Here is a 23,121-nt window from a genome sequence, read left to right on the forward strand (position 1 = left end):
TCTAACAAGAATGCAATCCCTACATACATGTATATCTGTCTACCACTATATACTAAACAGAAAATGTCTCCTTAAGATTTGTTCATTTGATTCTGAGAAACCATTTCTCACAAAAATCAGCTCATTATGCTCCTAAATGTAACTAGATTAGAATGATTATGTTATAGGCTAACTTCTCCTCTAACAGTGACATCTACAGAGAAATGCCTGCTTACTTTCTGCGAGGTTAGAGACAGGATCTATTACAGTGACATACTTCAGATTATTGTCATAACAGTGAGATACAGTCAAACCTTGTTATCTCAAACTTGATGCAACCGAGAAAAGACTTCGAGATATCTGAGGATTCGAGATATCCAGGGTAAAACACTTAAGATATAAGCACTTAGGACTACAAAATCACTTCGATATATCCATAGTATTTGAGATATCAGTGTTTGAGATACCGAAGTTCAACTGTACCTCATAAGTCTGCTTACTTTCTGTGATGTTGCAGATTGGATCTATTACAGTGACATACTTCAGATTATTGTCATAACTGTGACATACCTCACAAGACTGCTTGCTCTCTGTGATATGAATGATTGGGTCTTTCAAGGCCGTGGCTACAAACTGTGAGGCCGTCATCTTCATGTATTGGTCCATCAAAGTAGTAGCCAGGGAAGTGGCTCGGAACAGGGTAGACATATTGTCTGAAGGAAACAAATAATTCTGTATAACTGATATGGAGTGTTCTCAATATCTTCTCCATGCCCCGAAATTTACCAGTGAAAATATTTAATAAAGAGCTTGGTCTATGAACCATCAAAAAATGGCCCCCTCTCAAAAATTAACCTGATTTTTGTTACAAAGTGTCGACTTTTTAGCTTTTCATTACCATCTTTCTTTCTTTTCTTTTTTTGAAATTTATTACACTTTTTTCAAAGGAGATTTTGTAGTATGGCAGTGTTTTGTTTGAAATATGAAAGAGAGGAACATCATTTTTCAGAACGTAATGTCACATCAAAGGGAGACAGATATACGATATGTGGACAAACACACCCTCTCTCCCCATGTCCAGTAGATCTTACAGTCATGAATTCTATTTTAGATAAACCATATACTGTAAATTAATGCTGATGTAATTGCATGTAATGCACTTTTTTTTAACCCATTCAGGAATCATGGCTGGACACCAAAATTCACAGGGAATGAAAATTTGTACTGTATTTTAAATTGTTTACCAGAAATGGGCATATTTCATTAATTCTCACTAGACTTACTATGCTTAACATTAGTTAATGTAAAGAAAACGTGTTTAACTTTTCCAACTATTATAAAACAACAAAACTTCTCTTAGATTGAAATCTTTTTATAAGGGGGTTTCAGTTATAACTTTTAGAATTTTTTCAGTAGAAAGATGTTTAAAAGAGAAAACGACATGACTCAAAGCAACTCTGATAAGGCAAAATTTAATCCATAACTTATCTGCTCTGCTGTGCCATAAGTATTGTCCATTCTAAACAGAGTTAGAGAGATGTTTTTTTTATCATGAAAAAAAAAATGCAGAAGACAGAGACTCACGTATAGTACACTGTACTATTGACAGTCTTTTCACAGAATTCAATACTGACCATGGAGATTACTTTGAATTTGAAATTCTAAAAGCTGCAAAGTTGCTTGCAATAAGTAATTAACACTACATGCTGTGGCACACTTGTTGATTTGAAACTTAGTAATAAAATGATCCTTTTACATTGATTTTTTGACGTATTTTGTAGTTTTTTAATGAACAATGTTAAGAATTTTCACCTCAATTCCAGTATTTTCAAGGCTCCTGGACAGTATTTGAGTCTTAAAATTATCACATGTATGATGTCTTAGGTTAAGAATTACCAAAACTTTCTTTCTATAGCTCTCTTTAAAATTTCCATATTTGCTAGGTCACAGGAGGCATATTGTGGGTAAAGTTCTTTAAACCACTTTAAATGGTATGTACCTTAAAGCAGTGAGCCAGTTTCTTAAAATTATGGTTTAATAAATAAAAAGAAATTTATATCAATTTTTTTTTTTTACAAATATTCTTGTTGATGTTACAGACAGAATTACCTTCACGGGCTATTTCAAGGTCATTCATGGTTTTAAGTATAACTTTTTCTTGTTTCTCATGCCGGAAAATTTGAAGAAGAGCTTTGGCCAAGGGAATTCTGTCATTACCACAGATGTTAAACAGTTCCAGTAAATTAATCAAATCTCCATTTAATATTAACTGCAAAAAAAAATAAATATTAAATACAAATTAATGAAAAATGTATCATAGTCAAATAAATGAAGCACTTGTGATTAATATATATATGTAGATGGTACTGTTGAATTGTTTCGTATCTTATCAAGGAAGACTTGTATACTTGGACCACAATAAAACTCCAGATAATCTATTTTACAGAAGATTTCATACCTCTTTAAGTGTAGAATATTTGTCTTCTGGCATTATTACTTCATGCAAATATCGAGCTCGTATTCGTAGTGATCCCATCTCTCCTCGAGATGTAGGGCTCACTGGGACTAGAGGAAACCATTTTGCAAATAGATCAAGACTCTTTATGTCTTCTAACTGTACAGAAATTTGAGCTGAAAAGGAAAAAAAAATCAAATAAAAATGACACATTTATTAATCATTTATATGTATGCATTTCTTTCAGATCTTTAAATGCATAACTGTAAAGTAAATGTATTCATGTTGCATGAAATTCAAGATGTTGTTTGCTTAACAAAAATTCTCTGAGAGTGGCCATTTCTAATGATAAACGAACTTGGAATATATGCTTTTTTTCTGCCAGTGATCTTGACCTTGCTCAAATAACGAGTCAAGGTTCTAAAACAGCCTCAGCTCATAAGAAATCTTTGTGCCAAGAATGAGCTTCCAATGCTTCTCCATGGCAAATTACGGCCTGAACAGGAATTATATATTGATATTTAAGTATCTTGAACTTGCAAAAAATGACCTTGGTTCAAGGTCATGACACACCCTTTGATCATAAACAATCTTTAGTTGAAGTATCAACTTCCAGTATTTTTCAATTAGAGAGTAATGGACCATTTAGGAATTATACATCATTCCGAAAGTAACCATGAGCTTGAACAAATGATCTTGAATCAAGGTCAGGAAACACTCTCAGGTCAAAAGTAATCATTGTGTTAAGTATGAACTTCCAATCTTTCTCCATCAGAAAATTATGGACCAGATATAAATTTCATATATTTTCTGCAGGAGACCTTGAACTTACCAATATCACCTTCAGTCAGGATCAAGACATACCCTCAGTTTATAAGCAATCTTTCTGTCAGATATCTTCCAATATTTTTCCATTAGAGGGTTTTTGACTATACTTTTCTGCCACTGATCTTGAACTTGCCCAATGACCTTGGGTCAAGATCTTGACACTCCCTAAACTTATAATCTTTCTTTGTGTCAAGTATTTCTCCATTACACCACGTTCCAGGCAGGAATTTTCAATTTTTTTAAAGTGACATTGAAATTGACCACATGATCTTGGTTCAAGATCTTGATACACCCTGAAGTTTAAAGTAACCTTTGTGTGAAGTATGAACTTCTAAAGTTTCTTTCTTAAAAAGGTAAGGTTTACACTTGTTTTTGCCAGTGAGCTTAAACTTGGCCAGATTTCCTTGAGTTAAGGTCAAGATACATACTCAGGACATAAGCAATGGTTTTGTAAAGTATGAGCATCCAATGCTTCTCAATTACAAAGTTATAGCCTGGGCATGATTGCAAGGACAAACAGATAAACAAGGTGAATACTTCATATTAAAACTCTCATTTATTTCTATACTATAAATATTTGCCAAATATAAATTCTGTATTAAACTTATTTGTTCAAAAGTTATTAGGAAGCTTAAAAGTTTATGACAAAGTGATAAACTTTCAGACAAGAAAAAACCCCAATATGTCCCATTCAATCTCAGGGCATAAAAACTTACCTATTGGTTTTCCAATTTCCTTGTCAATAAATCTTTTACTATGATTGTGAACACTAATGCTGATTGATTCTATATCGGATGGTACATCACTGTAGTATAAATAATAAATAGGTTACATACAATTTTTTTCATTGAAGAAACAAAAACACTGAAAGGGTTGAAAAGAAGGAAGAACTGAAAAACATTTCCTATATATATTGAACTGATGCAAAAAAGAAAAAAAAGTAACCATGTAAGTAATCAAAAAATAAATTTCCCTCACTCTAGAATAAATTTTTCTTCCCATACTGGATTGAGGACTTCCTCCACTTGTGTCCGACACACCTTGATGGGGTTCAGACTAGGGTTCTTCAGATTAACAATACAGTAAGGATGGGGTAGAAGTTTAGTGGACAGTTTCTGAGCATCAACTACTTCCACTGTCAGAGACCGCAACTCCTTCAGAACTGAGGATCGCTGTTGGGAACTGGGAGCTGTATTGACACAGTAAGGCCGGAGTCTTTGGATCCATTTCTAAAATACCAGTAAGAGATGGTGTCATTAAGGCTTTATATGTTGAAGAAATAAACAATAGTGTTTAATACATTTCAATGAAAAAAAAAATAAAATAAAAACATATATATTTTTCATTACATTTCATACTGAAATTTGTACTCATTAAATAAATGATGGACAGAATACTCCTTTTTTTAAATAAATATTCAATTCTCCAAATTATATAAGTACATTCAGAATTAAGTGAATTTTCCAAATATTCAAATAAACCAACATTATCATACCTGTGCTAAATCCACATTCTCAGCACACAAATAGTAAATTTGGGAATGATTAAATGAATTTGTTATTAACTGGAAACAATTGGGCCTGAAATGAAAAAAAAGTTCAAATCAAAATTCAAAATTGAGATCATAATCACTTGGGAATAAATATGCAATAATACAGATTCTAAGTCATTTTCTAATACACTGACCTTCCAAAAAAGCTGTCATGAACAGGATAAAGGGAACTGTAGCTAAGATCTATCAATCCCTTGGGACGAGACCTCTACAATTATAGATCAACATAATGGATCAGTAAAATAAACATAGTCTACTAAAGGAGATGGGTGAACATGACGAGCAATAAGCCTATAGTGTGACAAACATCAAGATGAAAAATTAAATTTCAATTATATCAAAATTTTCCTTGATATTTCGTCTAAAATTAAAATATACTTTATGTAAAATCTCTACAATTTGCAAAAATCACTCAAAGAGTGAAATTATTTGCCTGTGAAATATTAGACACACACCAAAGCGAGCAAAAAGAGTCATTTTCTCATACTATAACACTATTTTTCGATATGAGTGGGTCTTCGCTCCACCTTTTTGAAAGTTAATCCACAAAGTTTGCATAAAAATATACATTTTTTGGTTACCAAAAATATGGAGCAATGACCCACTATACATTAAAAATATACTTTTATGACATAACATTCGTATCTTTTCAAGAAATATTTGAAGTCCATTAAGTAAAGGGTCATATCACAAACATGATTTAAATGCCACTCTTCATCAGGACTTGTGTAGTCTAGTGGTTAGCGTGCTAGTCTCGAAAGAAAATGATACTCAGGGTTTTTATTGCTAGGGTTCGAACCCAACGAATACCACATTAATTTTTTTTTAATAAAAGAATAAATTTTGCCGAGAAAATTGTCCTCAGAAAAGTTTTGTTTATCATTATTTCATGAATTTCAATAATGAGACAATGATAATTGTCAAAATTCACAAACTGAACATGATTTATATATATCTGAAGCTATAGGCTTTCTGCACGCTATGTTTGCCCATCTCCTTATAGTAATACAAGAGGCCCAAGGGCCTTGAATCGCCCTTCTGATAAACTGTACAACCTATCACTTCTATTTGATGATTCTAATCCAAATAGTACCCAAAAAGTATTAAATACAGCCATAAAATTTCAAAAGTAGGTCAGGGTGACCTATTTTTCAGTTGTCGTACTCCAAGGACCCAAGATGCATCAACTGACAAAGTTTGATGATTCTAAGCCAATTAGTTCCTGAAATATTTAATTAAAGCCATAAATTTTCAAAAGTAGGTCATGGTGACCTACTTTTCATTTACTCCGAAGACCCAAGATGCATCAACTGACAAAGTTTGATGATTCTAAGCTGATTAGTACCTGAAATATTTAAGTAGAACTGTCCAAAACGGACAAATACCCCCTGCTGGGTTTTGCAGAGAAGGTACCAAATCACTAATGTTTTCTAGATGTGAGAGGTGTTCACAATTTGCTTAAACATTTAGAGTGAAAATTTATTTACTCATTATATTTTTTTTAATGAATGAAACTAATGTGCAGCCTAATAAAACATCAATACTAATAATTACAATGTTTTTTATTACATTGAAAAAATAGTTTGCAACTATCTGTCATCTTTGTGAGACATGACACTCTGCAAATTGATTGTTGAAAAAAAAATATCATAATTAATTATACAAAGTCAAATTGATCTTAATACCTTTATAACAAACTCATTTTAAAAATAAAAGGCTGGTTTCAGTAACTATGTATTTTGACAGACATAAATTACAATATTAAGAGGCTTAGACAACAGAGATCTTTACTTTTTTCTGCCCAATTCCCAGGAGATATAGATAAGACCTGCTTGATCAGAGATGCCCTAACAGCTTCCAACACTGAACTCATTAATCAATCTTTAACTGGATGCATGTCCACTCATTACTCCAAAGGGACAAATAGATTTACATTCTCTGCTGTGTAATGTAAAAACTGTTTTTAATACTTTGTGATTTTTTTTTTAGTTCTGATGAGTAGTTTTAAGCTGTAGTTCACATTTGTGTACAGATGTTCTAGATTCTATGTCTCAAACCTTAGACATGAACCCGAAATGACTAAGTCAATAAAAATGAAAAAAAAAAGCACCTGTAAAATGCAGAAAAATTATCAAATAATGTTGAAAATACCAGGTGCACATCTTCATATGGTAAATAATAAGTGTACAAATTTTCATACAAATCTATGCAATAGTCTCTGGGAACAGATCTGGACAAAACCACATAATAAAAATGAAAAAAACACCTGTAAAATGCAAAAAAATAATCCAATCATGATGAAAATACCAGGTGCACACCTTCATATGGTGAATAATAAGTGTACAAATTTTCAGACAAATCCTTGCAACAGTTTCCAAGAAATGGTCCGGACAAAATCTCGTCTACATACAGATGGACAGACAGACGGACATGCTGATTCCAATATACCCCCCCTAAACTTCGTTTGCGGCGGGTATAATTATAGTCATATAAATTGAAAAGTAGGTCATGGTGACCTACTTTTCAGTTGACCTACTCTGTAGACCCAAGATGCATCAACTGACAAAGTTTGATGATTCTAAGCCAATTAGTACCTGAAATTTTTAATTATAGTTATATAAATTGAAAAGTAGGTTACGGTGACCTACATTTCAGTCGACCTACTGCGATGACCCAAGATGCATCAACTTACAAAGTTTTATGATCATAGGCCTTAAAATGTCCAAATTATTCCTCTAAAACGCTTTGAAATCGAATGCCTGCACATTTCAAAAAGTAGGTCACTGTGACCTATTTTTTAATACATATGTTTTATGGCCCCAAGATGCATCATCTTGCAAGATTTCATGATTCTAAACCTCTCAGTATTCAAATTATTGACCTTAATTGTTTTGAAAAAGATTAGCCATAAAATTCAAAAGTAGGTCAAGGTGACCTACTTTTTAGTTGATGTACTTCGATGACCCAAGATACATCAACTGACAAAGTTTGATGATCGAAGGCCTTAAATTGTTCAAAATATACCTCTAAATCATTTTGAAAAAGAATGGCCGCAAAATTTAAAAAGTAGGTCACCGTGACCTACTTTTAAGTCAACATGATATGAGGTCCTTAGATGCATCAACTGACAAGATTTGATGATCCTAGTCCTTATAGTAAGCAAAATATCAACATTTTAATAAAATGTAATTTTTGGTCAACTTTGAAGTGACCTTGAGACCACACCCTTTGCCCCAGGGTGATGCCTTGAACAATTTTTAATTTACAACATATCCTCATCCTTTTGTGTAAGTTTGGTGATAATCTGCGAAGTGGTTCTTGAGAAGAAGATTTTTTAGCAATCAGTACTTTTGTTTCTATTTTCCTAATTATCTCCCCTTGTTTAAGGGTCACAACCCTAGTTTTAGTACAAAAGGGAGCCCTTGGGCCAAGGATACCCTGTGACAAATTTGACAATAATTGGACAAGGGGTTCTTGAGTTATGGCCCATATTCTAAAAAGTTTACGCACACCGCACAAATGGCCATGGCATTAGCTCTTTGAGCCTTTGGCTCAGAAGAGCTAAAAAAGCATTAAATGAACTCTGATTTGATATGACCTGAATAAAATCGTGACACATTTTTATGTCCTAAGCAACACACTAATTAAAATTTGAATAGTACTTGAATGTGTTGCAAAGTTCAGCCACTAATTCAACTTAACCTTGAAGATGTTCTTAAGTCAGATCATAATAATCTATAGATATCTGGGACATGGATATCTACATATTAGTATCTGAATTCATTTAAATAAAAGACTGCATTTATAGTTATTAAACTGGGTACACTCTGTGATAGCAAACTACGTACGCCTTCCATACAAGTAATGATTTACATCATACCTTTTCATTTTCTAAATAACAAAGCTGTTGATCATCTCCAAGCAACACAAAAAACATGTTTTTAAATTTTTTTGTTTGACCTAGAAAGAAAAAAAACATGACATTTCTGAAAGGCTGAAATCTGTGCCACAAAATTCATTAAAATATCTTACTCATTAAAAATTACTACTGTTGGTATGGATAATATGATGTCCATTGGTACTTTTTAAATGTATTTACCACATTCACTTAGTCAATTCTTAAGAATAAATAAAGTGCCTCGCCACAGCATGATACGCCCGTCAAATATTGTTCAATTATCATAAATTAAACAGTTTAGGCTGCAAGAAAATCATGTCAACCTTAATTCAAAGATTTGCATGATTTTTCCATTCCTTATAATATTTGATGTTTATACATTTCCTGTAGTGCAGGCACTAATTATAATAAATATGTCCCCCCCCCCCCCCAATCTATCATATTTATTTGATATTTTCAAAAAATTAAATAAAAATATCATATTAAACAATATCAAAATAGTCTTAACAATTTAATCTATACCAAATTAATTTTGAAAATAAAAGGCTGGCCATCAAGTGACATATGCTATAAACTGACAAGCAGTTTTTCTGTCTAATTCCCAAAGGATACAGATAAGAGCTGCTTGATCAGAGATGCTCTAACAGAAATGATTGAGACAGCTAGCCTTCCTATACATTGATCTCATTAATTATAATCTTAACTGTATGCATGTCCATTCATTACTCCCAAGGGATGAATGGATCTGCACTATCTGCTTTAATAGTCAGTATTCAATGTAATAAAAATGAATATTTATATTATTATGTTGAAAACAGAGATTTTTTTTTTTAATTTGTTACGAAGATTTATAAAAAGAAACAAAAACTTGTGTAATCTTGATGCAATATTTTTAATAAGGTTACTGCATGACTCTTAGATTTGTAGGAACTATCTACCATAAAACATTTTTTAAAAAAAATACTTGATTTTTTTGAGATTTAATGTCCGACTGGTTTTAAGCAGTTCATATTGACAAACCGACATGCTGATTCCAATACCCCCCCCCCCCCCCCCCCCCCCGGTATAATTAGTTCTAATTATATTATACAATATCAAACTAGTTTATTATACATTATCAAGTTAGTTTAATTAATTTTCACCAAATTCATTTTAAAGTTAAAAGGCTAGCCAAATAGATTCATTTATTCATTTAATCCAACACTGATTCCTTTCCCCAATTCCCAGGAGAAATAGACAACACCTGCTTGATCAGAGATGCTCTACCAGTTAGTTCCTCACACTAAACTCATTAATTTCTCTCTAATTTGTCATGTAATTTTCTGTTATCAAAATTCTCCTTGACCAGTGCTTGATGATTACACCCATGGGAGAGGTGGAATTTCTCTTATAACATTACATTTGTCATTTGTTATAGATTGCTGTAAAGTATATCATGAAAAAAAATAAGTATTTTCTTGATTTAACATTTTTTTTAATAAGGATACTGCAACATTCTTACATTTTTGGGGATTGTGAAATTTAATAGTATAGAGACACAGTTTTTTAAAAAAATTTCACTAAATTAAAGGTCACAGTGACCTTGAAATAAGTCGCGACACATCTTCTACCTAAGATGCATAAAATGGCCAAGTTTGATGATTCTTAGTCTAATAGTTTTCTAGTTATGAGCCGGACAGGATTTTTCCATATTTGGCCATAGCATCTTAATTAAAGGTCAGAGCAACCTACTTTTAATGTGCGACACACCTTCTACCCAAGATGTAGCAGCTAACAAAGTTTGATAATTCTAGGCCTAATATATTAAAGTTATGAGCCGGACACGAAAAAGCTAACAGACAGATGGACGGACATGAAGGCTATAACATAATACGTCCCATCTTAAGACGGGCGTATAAAAAAACCTTCTAGAAATATATATGCTCCCCATGTACAATATTAAAATGGATAACTTTAAATCTAGAATGTCTGTAATGATATGTGAAAAAATGGGTTATCTATTTGTCAGGGACAAACATATTTGAAGTTTGATCTCTATCAGACCTTGAGATTCTCAAGTTACTGAGTGGTCAACATTTTCTTGTGTCAAGTTTGTCTCTTGACCTTTACTTCGTGACCTCAAAATCAATGGGCTTCATACACTCCCTGTGGGGAACCAATATACCAAGTTTCATTTCTGTCAAGCTAAGGGTTCTAAAGTTGCTGAATGGAAAATATTTCCCTATGTCGCCAGTAGTTTTTCTCTTGACCGTGTAACCTCAAAATCAATATGGGTCATCAACTTCTTAGGGGGAACTAGAATATCAAATTTGATGTACTGTACGTCAATCAAAGGTTCTCAAGATACTGAGCAAACAACACTTGGTATACCAACCAAATGACATACACCTACAAGTGCAAAATAATATGCCCCCTTTTTCAAGGGAGAGGGAGGGGGCATAAAAAGGAAGACCAAGATGGGATTTAATAATCATTTGAAGGTTACCAAGCATGGTTTGAACAAATTAGGTAGATAAGGAAACTTCAGTTTGCTGTTCAGGAGTTGTCACTTTTGTAATAACAATTCTTGAGATTATCAAAGACCCACCATATTTTCCCTATTTCTTAATTATCTCCCTTTCAAAAAAAAAGATTGGATTGCCATCACCTAATTATTCTTTCTGGAAAGTTTGGTTGAAATTTGCCTCTTGGTTCTGAAGAAAAAGTTGAAAATGGGAAAAATATATGCATAGAAAATGACAGAGGGAAATGGACAGTAGCGCTAATCTAAAAAAAATAACCTACCAAAGAAAGCATATTCATTTTCTAGATCAAATGTCCTCTTCATTGAAACCAAATTAAAAAAATCAGTATAAAAATAAGACATAAAAATAAGCTGACTATTTTTCTTGATGTATAGGTATCCATTCATTTCCAACTTGTTGCCCTTTCGACCTGTCATGGGGCCCCGTGAACTTTGTCTGATGGAGTCATACAGGTCATCAGTTGATCCCTTGTGAGACAACCTATCCAACTTATCAGACTTGATTTTCATCTCCTGTTAATAACAATTTATATCTTCATTGCCTCAAAATAAATGAAATGATAGAATGAAAAAAAAAACTCTTAATATCACTGACAAAAAAAAAATCTATAGAAATGGCATAACTAGTCATATTTGTTTATCTTTAATTTTTGGGTTTTTTTTTGTTTAAATGAAAAAAAATCTGATCTGATGAGAAAAAAAAGAGAAAAGAACCAGACTTTTTCAGGATCAGTATAAATGTTTGACAGCTAATACATAGGTAATCAAAGTTTATAAAGCTCGTTCTCGTATGCATCCCTAGATGATACATCCATGCAAGTTTGGTCTGGGTAGGACTTGTAGTTACTTGGAAGCAGACTTGCTCTAAAACTTTAGTCTCTTCAGAAAATGTAAGTCATATCCAGCATCTGAAGTAAGTCAGTTAGTGAGCACAACTAGGTGCATCATCCATGCAAGTTTGGTCAACATAGAGCTTATAGTTACTTGGAAAAGGATTTGCTCCAAAAACTTTAATCTGGTCATTCATGTGGAAAATGCAAGTCAGATCCAGCATCTGAGGCATAGGTAGTCTGCATTCCTAGATGCATCAACCATGCAAATTGGTCATCATAAGGCTAGTAGTTACTTGGGACTGGACTTGCTCCAAAAACTTTAACCCTGGTCATTCATCAAAAATAAAAATATAGGTATCATTCAGCATCTGAAGCAAGTAGGATAATGTACATCCCTAGATGCATCATCCATGCAAGTTTGGTCCAGGTAGGGCTTATAGTTCTCAGGGAATGGACTTGCCTCTTAAACTTTAACTTGGATGCCAATGCCAACACCAATGCTGGGGGTATAGCATAAGCTCAACTCCGTCGAGGTGAGCTAAAAAGGATATCTCATGTACAATTGGAGTTTATATCTATTAAGTTATTGAACATATTTACTCTGTTAACTGGGACTCCTAAGGTATGTCCCTCGACAATCTCTTCTTTCTTGTATCTTTCTATGATTCCATCCAAACTAAAATTTATCCAAGCAGAGATGATATTATAACAGTCAATGTCAAAATGAATAATTTCAGTCACCAATACACAAATCTATTTCCACTGCATTGCAACAGAAACTTTTAATGAAATTACCTTTCAAAATATCTCCCACCCATTAGAAATAATTGTTTTCCTTGTTTTTCTATTCGGAATCGTTGCACCACCTTATCACATAACACAAACAATGAATAGTTCCCGGGTGAATTTTCACTTGGTCTGACAAGAAAACTCCCTTGGCCAGCTGAAACAAATTGAGAGGATTGATTGGAATTACATAATTTATTAAAGATATTAAAGTTTAAGTATACTATGTAAAACCATTCCAATCTCCGACCAACTAACAATTCAGATATTCCTTTGAGCAATAATTTACATATCTTCTGGTATTGGGAATAAATTATATAAATCTCATTTAGAAAGGATTGTTGCTTGTTAAAATTAGTGTTATTATTTTTTGAACCTTTGAGAAATTATGACTCTTCACATTCTAAAAAACAAACAAAAAATAAAACCTATAAATGCCCTTCCATTATTTTTCAGCTGGTGTGATACTCCATGACAATATCAAGAGTTATTACCTTCTTTGAGTTTTTCCACCGCCTGTTCCTTTGTTATGCTATCATGGAAGTATGGCAGACCCTGAACTGGTTCCACACTGTCACTCTACCAAAAAACAAAATTGTCCAGTTTGTCAAAGCTTTGCAAATAGCATTTTCTTTAAGCATTTTTAAAAAATACTAATCTCTACCATTTTTCAAGTCAAATGAGTATCACAATACCATTAAAATGATTTTTCCTTGCCTTACCAAATCATCAACAAGTGCTTCGTGGATTTGGCCATCTTCATTTGTCCTTAATGACTTAACCCAAAGCCATCCATCTCCCATCTCATTTAATACAATGAACACATCTCCTTTCTCAAAACTCAGCTCATCCGTTTCTGGCATTTTGGAAAATGACAACACTGCCACAACTTTTCTTCTGTCATCAACAGGCTGAAAAAATTCACAGAATCATTAGAATAATCCTTTGGCCGAAACCTTATTTTTTTTTCAGTCTTACATTTTCCGGAACAACTACTAACTTAATTCTAATAGTAGGAGATTGATAAAACTTATTCCTGAGTCCACTGAAAGCCATTGCCTATAGCTTTCAGTGTTTATTCCCAGTTATCACTCTAAAACTGAAAACTTACTTCTGGTGGGGAGACAGGATACTTGAGTTGTTCCCCTTTGAGAAGGTATGAACAGGAAGTGTAATAACCCACTAACAGAGACAGACTGTCAAAACGCCGCCCGCCAATGTAGTAATCACCACAAATTGCTGAAATCCTGCAATAATCACATTAGTCTTTAAACAAAATAATTCTAATTGAATTTAATTCAAAATTTTAAAAAATTGTCCTTCAACATAGTGAGACATGCATTTTTTTTTTTAGCTTACACCTAGCCTAAATTTCTATTCATGTGAACATTTCTTTTATAATATGGTACAATTCTGACATACTTAAAGTGTGTAAGTCCATTCTTCCCCAGGTAGGAGAGAACATAGGATCCTTTGTTTCTCTCACTCTCCCTCACCAGGTAACTTCCCGACTCTCCCGCAGTACGAAGTCTGTCCTCCGCTGCCTGACGACCCAGTCGGCCATGATACCATCTGCAAAATCAAATGTCACGTTAGAAATAACTCCTTAATTCAAATGATCCAGGCAGGCATAAACAGACGAATTTCAGAAAAACCTTTGCTCCTCTTGTTTTTGGGAAGGAATCTTGCATATCTTTTTAGTATAATCTTCCATATAGACATACATGCTTCAGTTTAAGGCCTTAAGTTCAAGCAAGTGACACAGTTACACAGAGTATGAAGCAGTATGAAAGAATTATGGCTCACTTCAGCACAGGACCTCTCAAAAAGTTCATCATTTGTAAACTCAACTCTAAACTAATTGTTAAAATATTAGAACCATTTATCAGACAACCGTCATCTTTGTTCTGGCAGGCCCCTTGGCACATGCAAGCATTTTGTACCGGAACCTGAATTTCATTTATAGATCATGATTTATAAAATTAATCATAATATACTCATAACCAAATTTATTTCATAACATGCATTTAACTTTAGGGATGGAATTTTGATATATTGATTGAAATAGGTACAAATCACTCTTAATTAAATGTATGTAGGTCAATTTAAGTTTGATAAGACCAGGAAAAACAGTGGGTGGTAAGGCTCCTATGGGATAACTTTGTTAAAATGGCTATATAAACACTGGAAATACGTAGGCGTAGCGAGTGTTAACGAATGATTCCTTGTGCTTTGTAAAATCTATATTGCACACTGTTGTAATGGTATAGAGTGCACCTTCTGTGGGCGCCGGAAACTCTGAACTGAGATTGGTGACATCTTCGATGCTTATATACCCACTCTATCCTCCAATTGTAAGTCTCCAGCCTAGCCCCCCTCCCCAGATTTCATCCACCATTACCCCTTATCAACAAAATTTAATAAAGTGTCACCTCTTATTAATTTAGTACTAAACTCTCCTTTTTTTTCTATACTGCCTTACCCAAATCCCTAAATTAGAATTTCGAATTTCATCAGAGATGTTTTGAATTAGGGAGTGCCTGTCTGGTGAAGGAATATGGTTTTAGTCACTTATTAATACCCAGAAATGGGCATGTTGTCAGTGATTACAAGGGACTAAGTAAAATAAATCAATTTACCAATGCATCCTGTTATCAATTTTAACCATCCCCTCTCCGTTATTAAAAGCAATATTCTGAACGAGAGGAATAATTTTGTAGTCAAAATAATAGATCTTCTTTGAATTTATGATCTGTAAACTGATTTTACAAGGACTCTACAGAATATTAATATCTGTTTAATAATTATGACAAACTCCTCAAGCTGAGATCACTAAATAATGCATCAGGTTATACAGTGTGGGGGCGTAGGATGAGATAAAAATAGCCAGCACTTCAATCTGCTATCTTTTGAAAAATCCATTGCCTATTAATGATTAATATTATCAACCACTTGTGATCATCTTCAAGTGATTATTTTTACACAACAGCATTTGTTTAAAATATTATACATGCATGGGATGACATGATAAACCAGAAAATCTGGTCTTAATGAAGTGGTCACAAATTGTTAAAACTTAACTTTTTCTACAAAAATCATAGACATACAATCAGGATGACAGGAAAAGTGAGGTATAGACAATTATTTGCAACTACAGTCAAACCTTGTTATCTCAAACTCAACGTGACCAAGATTAAACCTCAAATATCCAAGGATTCAAGATAACGAGAGTAAAAAAAAGGAAAAAGTGGTTGGGACTGCCAACATACATTGACATATTCCTGGTATTCAAGAGTCAAAAAGAGTCAAAGAATCAGTCCTGACATATCAGCTGCTCATAAGGAATCTTTGAAGTATGAACTTCCAATGTTACACCATATTCAAATTACACTTTTTCTGGAGTTTTTTTCTGAAGAGCCTAAATTACCAGACATGAAAAACTCTCCAGTCATCAGCAATCTTTATATGAAGAATGAGCTTCCAATGTTTCTGTATTACAAGATATGGCCAGGTCAGGAATTATACATTTTTCTGAAATTACCTTTAACTTGCCCAAATGATCTTGGCAAAAGGTTATGACATATCCCCAGGTCATAAGTAAATTTTGTGTGAAGTATGAGCTTCCAATATGTTTCATTAGAAAATTATGGACCGGACACAAATTATACACTTCTTCTTCCAGTAATCTTGAACTTGCTCAAAAGACCTTGGGTCAAGGTTATGACATATCCTTAGCAATCTTTGAATTGAGCTTTCAGTGTTTCTCCATTACCAAGTTTTGGCCTGGACACAACTGCAAAGACAGAAATACTGACAGATTGATGAACAGTTCCTATATACCCTGCCCCAAACTTTTGTCTCTGGGGAGTATAATGACAAAGCTTTCATTGGATAGAGATCAGAGTTGGTGAGATGTATCTGAGAAAACTAGAGTATATAGCTAAGTTAGAAGCAGTACAAGGCACCTCTGTACATCACCAAATTTTGATGAGGTCTTATTTTTGTGAGAAAGTTAATTGGTCTTCAATAGCTAGGCAAAATTTTCATGAATTTTGGTTACTTTTGTATATAATCTTTCAGAATACAATTATATGAGAGAATGAAACAATGATCTTTTATATAATAATGCAAAATTAATGTTCCAATGAATAAGTGAATTACAGTATGACCATGCAAACAGCACATACACTGGCTTAGATCATAAATTTAGGACACCTGAGAAAATGATCTAGAATATAAAGCATCTAAAGAAATACAAATATTAGACAATATCAACTTCAATGACCAAAAATTTAATATATCCAAGATGATATCAGACTTTAATGACCTAGATATGAGTCAAAAAGAAGCTTTTAGACACAATGATCTAGGACTGAGGAAATCTAGGAAATATCAAAATATTATCACACATTGTTAAGGATCTACGGCACAGAGAAAATTATCAGCCATAATGATTTCAGATCAAAGATGTGCATGTAAATATAATCAAATTGAAGCAAGACATCTCAAATATCAACAAACAGTAGTTTGCATTTAGCATAGAATTTACAAATCAATGATGCTTCCTGTGGTCTGAACACATTTCACATAATGTACCAGAGTAAATGACAGAAAATGACAATAAGCATTCATGTTATTTTAAAAAAAGTTTAAGCAATTTTTTCACTTTAATCAACATATGCTAATCAATATATATTACAAATCAATTGAATTCTGACATTCTAAGAAAATTTTCACATTAACAAACAGAATATTTTTTAAATATTTCTTTCCCCCTGAGAAAATACAAATAATTCAGACATATTCCCCCAATTGTTTACAAAGAGGAAACAATTTATATATATGTCTAATTACTTTAAGTCTGGACAGGAAGTATTTCATCTGATTAAGAATTATAAACTCTCTTAAACAAGTCTGTAAATTATAACTGTTCAGAGTCTGTTTTAAATTAATGCACAGAGAGCACGTAATGAAGACAATACTAGATGTACTCTATCTCTCTCCATGTAATATCACGTCAAGCCTGTTGACATGTAATATGTAGAGTTCTACCAACCTTCCCCTTTTCCTACCCTACAGTTGGCTAATTTATTGTGCGTGTTTGTATGTGATCACATCCAACAGAGCACCATCATGCCTGAGTGAGTGGGCGAGAAAAACCTTTAACTTCTATCATCTCTTCGGGAAGTTACATTTTTAATATTTCCCATAAGGAAACAAAAAACGCCTACTTTTCAACTATAAATATATAGCACAATTTTTTTTAACAATCACTGAAAATTAGAAATGAGTTTGAATATTTTTTTTTTTAAATATTCAAGCCTTTGCCTGCATACTTGTGAGGTACACTTCTGACCTACTTGCTACTTTAAGATGAAACAATAGGCAGGGAATTTTATATACAGCATAAATACTAAATAAACACCTGATATACAGGTGGGAAACTCAAGACATATTAATAATCAAATAATGAAACTTTTTTTTTCATTCAAAGCCCTTTATATATTGAAGAAGAAAGGGTTTTATATTCCTCTTCTTCAAAAAAAGATGTGACATGTACTTCATTCACAGACAAAAGGGCAGGTTAATGCACTTTAGAATTGTTCAAAGGAACTAAAAAGAAAAGGTACACTTTTCTTTCAATGACATTAATACCTGAGGTTTTTTATGATTAACAAGTCCTAAATGCTAATTATTTTTTCTTGATATAAAGAAGTGCTATACACCAGTGTTCATCCCCAAAGAATGAGCTCTACATATTATTCCCACACAGAACTAGAGGATACCTGCCATAGTGAATCAATATTACCCAAAATCATACTCACTGAATCTGATAATGTCTTATCTATATATAAAATGATAAAAAGAAGCATTTGTGGAGAAAGGGTGTGGGAGTTTGTACTCTGTTGGAATGGCTGACTGCTTTATCAAAGCTTTTGATGTAGCGAGATGGTGAAAATCTTACAATTCATGCAATATGCTACAAAGGTAGCATATAAAGTGTAAGCCTGTATGTAGATCAAATGTATGGAAGTCTTAAACCTGTATATAGATCAATGTTTGAAAGTCAACATCTCAATCAGATACTTTAAGTTAAAAAAACAAAACATGAAAAACACAGCCTAAAAACCTCATCCTTCTACAAATGTGTATAATTAGCATGTGATACAAGGTCAGACAAGACATTCCTCAATAATATATAAATTTTCCCAAGAACTTGTGATTGACATATTGATACTTTAATAAGTTTCTTCACCCAAAAATGACATGCATTACCAGGCGTTTGTGCAAGATACCTGATGATATGGATATAATCCTGTTGGATTTCATTTGAATTGCTTATATCACAATTTTTGGTGTTTATACTTTTTCAGAAATTTTGAAAATATTTCAGAAATTACAAGATAATAATAAGTATAAATATTTTTGGTAGATTACAAAGATTAAGATATAAAATCATATATTCAAGGAACGTCTCTTCTGATCTTAATATCTGAAGGAGAAAAAAATGAATATAGAAAAAAATGAATATTAGTCTTCATTTTATACATTTTTTTCTCTTTTAGTCCTGTAATAATTCTATTGAAAATGATCTGGAATATCTAATTCAGCTGACATAAAGAAGGAAGTTACATGTGGCATTGTTTTAAGTATACCACACTTACTGGTAATGTATGCATGTACCATGACAGATTGAACAGATTTTTAATGTTCATTTGCATTCCTTTCACAAAATCTAGAAACAGGAAAAGGTTTTACTTTTTAAAAAGTGAAAACATTTTCCTATTCCATTCTCAATAGCATTATCAATAATCCAAGGTTTATACACAAGTAACCTTTACTCTAATTTCCTTATTAATTTTATCATTTAAACATCTATCAATGATATATTGTAACAAAATAATATGCGAACATTGTACAATATAAAATTCATAAAAAAGAAGAAAAATTTCAGCAAAATTTCATGAACTTTACCACATTTTCAAGCCAAATGCCTTAAAATCTCTTCAATGATAATTGACCCCTTTTAAATTTGAATACTGGGTTTATAAACAAAGTATGCTTATCATACAAAATAAACCACACTATTGCTAACACACAAATTTATACCATTTTCTAAGTATATAATTCTTGTGCCATACCTGAGTATCAAATTCTCATAGCATTTACCATTGGATAACATTGCCATTCCCTAGCATGGTTTACTTTAACATCTTTACTTATCATATACATGTACTTAGATTTACATTCATAGTAAATCATTTACAGGGAAATTATTACCAACTACCCAACTTTTATTTAAATGTATTCAGGAAAAAAGACATCAAATGATGATTTTTTATTCAAATTACCTTTGACTAAATGAAATCTATATGTACAAATAATTTTCACGACTGACGAATAAAATTTAAACATAACTTCAGGCCATCTCTAAAAAATTGTTTGTTTGCCCTCTCTCTACCTATTGGCTGAAAATGGCCTGACTCGAAACTTTTTTTAACCTGCAGGAAATGATATTTTTTTTTCTCTTTTTATTCCTGAATTTTCTCATCCTGTCAAAATGCATGTTGCAATTTTCTAGGAAAAAAATATTTTCCCACCTACCTACAGACCCAATTCCTTTACCATGAGTCTGGAAAGGGCAAACAAACATAACTTTAAAGATGGTCTCATTAGAATACTTTCAATTAATCATGTGTTTAGTTTTATTATAATAAGGTAAAAAAAAAAACAACAACTAAGAAATAATTGTCTATGTACAATTTGTTCAACATCTAAGATATCTAAGAATTGAGATACTGGTAAGCTAAAACTATAAATGTTAATGACTACCGGTAATATTTGATAATTTTTCAATTGTCAATATTTGCTATACATTATACATGAAAATAAAAAATGTGAAAATTCTTACTTTTTTAAACATAATATATTTCATCCTTTAGATTAAGGAACCAACTAGGGCTGTGTATTGAGCAAAATATTTCGATACGATATGAAACAATATTTTTTAAAGCGATATGCGATATATTGGATTATTTATTAAGTCTTTCACAAATGTCTTGTAAATGACATTTAATGCATAAATTTGATAAAAACTGGGTGAGTCTAACATAACATGTTAAAATATAGTTGTCTATGTATTTTGTAATAGTTATTTAAGATGTGCTATCTCCTTGACGTTTGTTTCATTATTGACCAGTTTTAATTCAAAACAGTTAAAAATAATCTTTGGTAACTGAAATTCCCAACTTTTTTACAGAATTATAAGGAAAACTGCCTGTCCGATACGTATTGGAAGTCATTTTTTCGATAAGATACATTCCTGAAAATCGATACGTATTGTATATTCGATATACTGACACAGCCCTAGAACCAACACAAAAAGAAATTAAGTAGTATAAAGGACAGCACTATCTGGATAAGCACATGGATCAAACAGTATGACATACAAGGTCTACAAGAAGTTCCACAAACCTTTTAATTGGCTATGAAGACTAATGAGAATCACCTGAAGGAAACACCATGTACAAACATGCTGGCTAAATAGAAGATGGTTACATTGTACCAGAAAAGGAGAGCACTGTAGAGAATAAACAGCTCAAAACCATATCACTCCTCTCAGTGGAAGGCAAAACCTTCACAGTGCTTTTGAGAAGGATGATGTCCTAGTGGAAAACAGATATGTAGATACTAAATGTAGAAAGGGGTATACCAGGGTTCCCAGGATGTATAAAACACACCAGTGTCATCCCACAGTTATTCAAGAATGCAAAAAGAGTCTAAGCGTCACAGTTTTCTGGTTGGATCTGGTGAACATCTATGGTATGGTTTCATATAAATTCATTGAAAGTTGAGCATGACCATATACCAGAGGAGATCACCTCAATCCCGGAGGACGACTAGTACTTAATTAGTACTTAATCTCAGATTTAGAGTGGGAGACTACATAACAATTAGCATCTTGACAGCAGCTTGAGAAAGGCCTAGTTACAGGATGTACTGTATCTGTAGTCCTGTTCATATTTTTCATGAATCTGTTGATTGAGGCAGGGAGAGGAGAGACAAGAGGATTCATGAACAAGGTAAATATCAGACAGGCCCAAAGCAGTGGCTACATGGATGATTTGACCATTACCACAACAGTGATCATACATGTGAGATGGGTAGAGAAAGCCATGGAGGAAACAGCCACATGGGACCAAATGAAGTTCAAGCCTCCAAAATCAAGATGTCTGATTGTTAAGAACAGGCAGATTACCCAAAGATTTACTCTGAAGATTCAGGGCAAAGAGATACCATCAATCATTGAAAACCCCATCAAATGCTTATGCAAATGGTACGAAAATACCTGCAGAATGTCAACAACAGCATATGACCAGAACTGGTTACAACAGAGAGACTGGTCAACATAGACAAGGCAGGCTGCCCAGGAAATTTAAGCTACTGATCTTCCACATGAACTCCTACCCAGAGTAATTTGCTCACTAATGCTTAACAACATTGTCATATAAATTGTAAAGGGCATCAAAAAGGAAAGTCAACCAGCATAGACGGAATTTTACAGCAAGACCACCAGGCTACACTTACCTCTCACATCAATGGGACAGGAATTCAAAACTGGGAAGGCTTGCCTCCTAATGACCCCTCAAGGACTCCAATGGTCCAAAAGTAAAAGAACCTGGTGCCTTACAAACTGTCAGGATACAACTAGAAAGTAACTGATGCAGACAGCTGGGACCACCATAAAGTGCATAGATGGTATACTGAGCATGGCCAGAGATCAGAAACTAAAAGCCAAATCTGGAGAGAAAGCTAAAATTTCCATAAACAGTAGAAACCACAAAATGACTGGATATCCAACTAATATCTGAGAGCATGAAGAAACTGGTGGTGATAAAACTGACAGTACTTTGGGAGACTCAATGTCAGGATCAAGGCTCAAAAACAAAAAATTGTAAAATATGAAAAACTGGTGACTGATTACAGGCAAGCCGGATGGCAGTCATGGAACTTCCCAGTGGAAGTGGGGGCACAAGAGTTAGGATCAAGTTGGAGGATAAAGGCAGCACTGGTAATGAGTGGAAGGACAAGGAAGAGAGTAGTCAGTGCCATGGCTTTGGCAGCTGAGAAGGAATAGAGTTGGTTGTGCCTAAGAAGAAGAGCAGACAGTAGCTGGAAACCTAACCATCAGGGGTATAAGACTGATCCTGTCATTGCAAGAAATGTTCTGGGGAAGGGGATAAAAACAGAAACAAACAAAAGTGC

The 23,121-nt window shown here is 33.2% G+C and overlaps 1 protein-coding gene across 1 annotated transcript in view; it reads right to left on the bottom strand.

Annotated features, from left to right (window-relative positions):
- LOC133182187 (ras GTPase-activating protein 1-like) overlaps positions 1-23,121 on the bottom strand; it is a 28,546-nt gene that overhangs the window by 4,194 nt on the left and 1,231 nt on the right. The window contains exons 2-16 of the mRNA XM_061316932.1: positions 14,278-14,427; positions 13,967-14,102; positions 13,578-13,766; positions 13,350-13,434; positions 12,865-13,012; positions 12,670-12,745; positions 11,593-11,749; positions 8,695-8,774; positions 4,949-5,022; positions 4,758-4,842; positions 4,241-4,491; positions 3,979-4,067; positions 2,438-2,610; positions 2,089-2,248; positions 550-692 (exon numbers count right to left, since the gene is read on the bottom strand). Coding sequence (XP_061172916.1) covers positions 550-692; positions 2,089-2,248; positions 2,438-2,610; positions 3,979-4,067; positions 4,241-4,491; positions 4,758-4,842; positions 4,949-5,022; positions 8,695-8,774; positions 11,593-11,749; positions 12,670-12,745; positions 12,865-13,012; positions 13,350-13,434; positions 13,578-13,766; positions 13,967-14,102; positions 14,278-14,427 — 1,996 coding nt within the window. The remainder of the gene's footprint in view (positions 1-549; positions 693-2,088; positions 2,249-2,437; positions 2,611-3,978; positions 4,068-4,240; positions 4,492-4,757; positions 4,843-4,948; positions 5,023-8,694; positions 8,775-11,592; positions 11,750-12,669; positions 12,746-12,864; positions 13,013-13,349; positions 13,435-13,577; positions 13,767-13,966; positions 14,103-14,277; positions 14,428-23,121) is intronic.

The sequence above is a fragment of the Saccostrea echinata genome, unplaced genomic scaffold (genome assembly GCF_033153115.1).
Source record: "Saccostrea echinata isolate AGI-Se365-2 ecotype Australia unplaced genomic scaffold, CSIRO_AGI_Sech_v1 ptg000009l, whole genome shotgun sequence".
NCBI classification, from domain to species: Eukaryota; Metazoa; Mollusca; class Bivalvia; order Ostreida; family Ostreidae; genus Saccostrea; species Saccostrea echinata.